The sequence below is a fragment of the Cetorhinus maximus genome, chromosome 38 (genome assembly GCF_964194155.1).
Source record: "Cetorhinus maximus chromosome 38, sCetMax3.hap1.1, whole genome shotgun sequence".
Lineage (NCBI taxonomy): Eukaryota > Metazoa > Chordata > Chondrichthyes > Lamniformes > Cetorhinidae > Cetorhinus > Cetorhinus maximus.
Window position 1 is genome coordinate 1,597,589 of NC_135916.1, and position 1,307 is coordinate 1,598,895.

Here is a 1,307-nt window from a genome sequence, read left to right on the forward strand (position 1 = left end):
AACACCCGGATAATCATGCACTAACACACACAGACACACACGCAAAGCATGTGTGGCTGTTTTCTCAGAGACATTGCCCTGACTGTCACTCAGGCTGTTTCGCCCCGCCTCTCACTCTCTCTCTATCTCTCTCTCCCTTTCTCAGTCAGGTCGGGGCGGGCTGTATAAAAGCGGAACCTGAAACAGCTCCCAACTCATTCAGCAGCGATTTGACTGAAGAAGCATCATGTCTGGCAGAGGGAAAGGAGGCAAAGGACTGGGGAAAGGCGGAGCAAAGCGGCACCGCAAAGTGCTTCGTGATAACATCCAGGGCATCACCAAACCAGCCATCCGCCGCCTGGCTCGCCGTGGCGGTGTCAAGCGCATTTCGGGCCTGATCTACGAGGAGACCCGCGGGGTGCTGAAGGTTTTCCTGGAGAATGTGATCAGGGATGCTGTCACCTACACCGAGCATGCCAAGCGGAAGACGGTCACCGCCATGGATGTGGTGTACGCTCTGAAACGCCAGGGCCGAACTCTCTATGGATTCGGCGGCTGAACAAATCGACCCGACTCTATAACAAAACCCAAAGGCTCTTCTAAGAGCCGCCCACAACCTCACATTGAGAGCATTGACCTCAGAGCGGGAGAGGGAAAGCGAGATGTAGTTTTATATAAACACAGCGTTTCCATCTGCTCATTCTCCATTCACAAAACTATCGTGAGTCACACAAGGTTTCATGGTTTAATTTTGTTCGGTTTTCGGGAATTCACTTCCTTTCTACCTCTCGAAGCTCAACTCCAAGCTTAGCTGACAGCTCCCAAACTAACACCCAGTCCACAAGATAAAGGCCATCATTTATTATACTTTGAACAGGAGGAGCTATTTTGAGACACAACATTCTCGCTTCTTCGCACTATTTTCACCCTGTCTTTTTTTCATTACAAACTGAATCAAACAGATATGACATAAATAACATGAGTTCCTGAGTCTCATTCACAAAGACTTTGGCGGAGTTGCAGTCTGAAGGCTACACCTTAGTTCACACAAAACCAATGAATGAAACCTGTCTTTGATAAATGCAAAGTTTCATGTTTAAATGTGCATCAGAGCCGGGAAACAGTAATGGTTTAATTTCTTGCAGAAAATCGCCGTTAAAGTGAACACAGTTCCGAACGATTAAAAGATAGGCCTCCCTTATTGTACTATATCATATTTAATTGCAAGTCCCACACTCGCTTTTAAAGTCAGGAATCCATTCGTGTTTAAACTCAGACCTTTTTGCAGTCCTAACAGCCGGCGGAAATTCACGTTTACCGAGTGCTGC

At 47.2% G+C, this 1,307-nt stretch overlaps 1 protein-coding gene across 1 annotated transcript; it reads left to right on the forward strand.

Annotated features, from left to right (window-relative positions):
* Nucleotides 1-226: 226 nt before the first annotated feature.
* Nucleotides 227-538, forward strand: LOC144672475 (histone H4). Its single transcript, XM_078534319.1, has one exon. The coding sequence runs from the start codon at nucleotides 227-229 to the stop codon at nucleotides 536-538; it is 312 nt and encodes a 103-aa protein (XP_078390445.1).
* The last annotated feature ends 769 nt before the right edge of the window (nucleotides 539-1,307 follow it).

What these genes read in the sequence shown, in the direction of transcription:
- LOC144672475 (XM_078534319.1), top strand. Translation starts at nt 227, where the DNA reads ATGTCTGGCAGAGGGAAAGGAGGCAAAGGACTGGGGAAAGGCGGAGCA.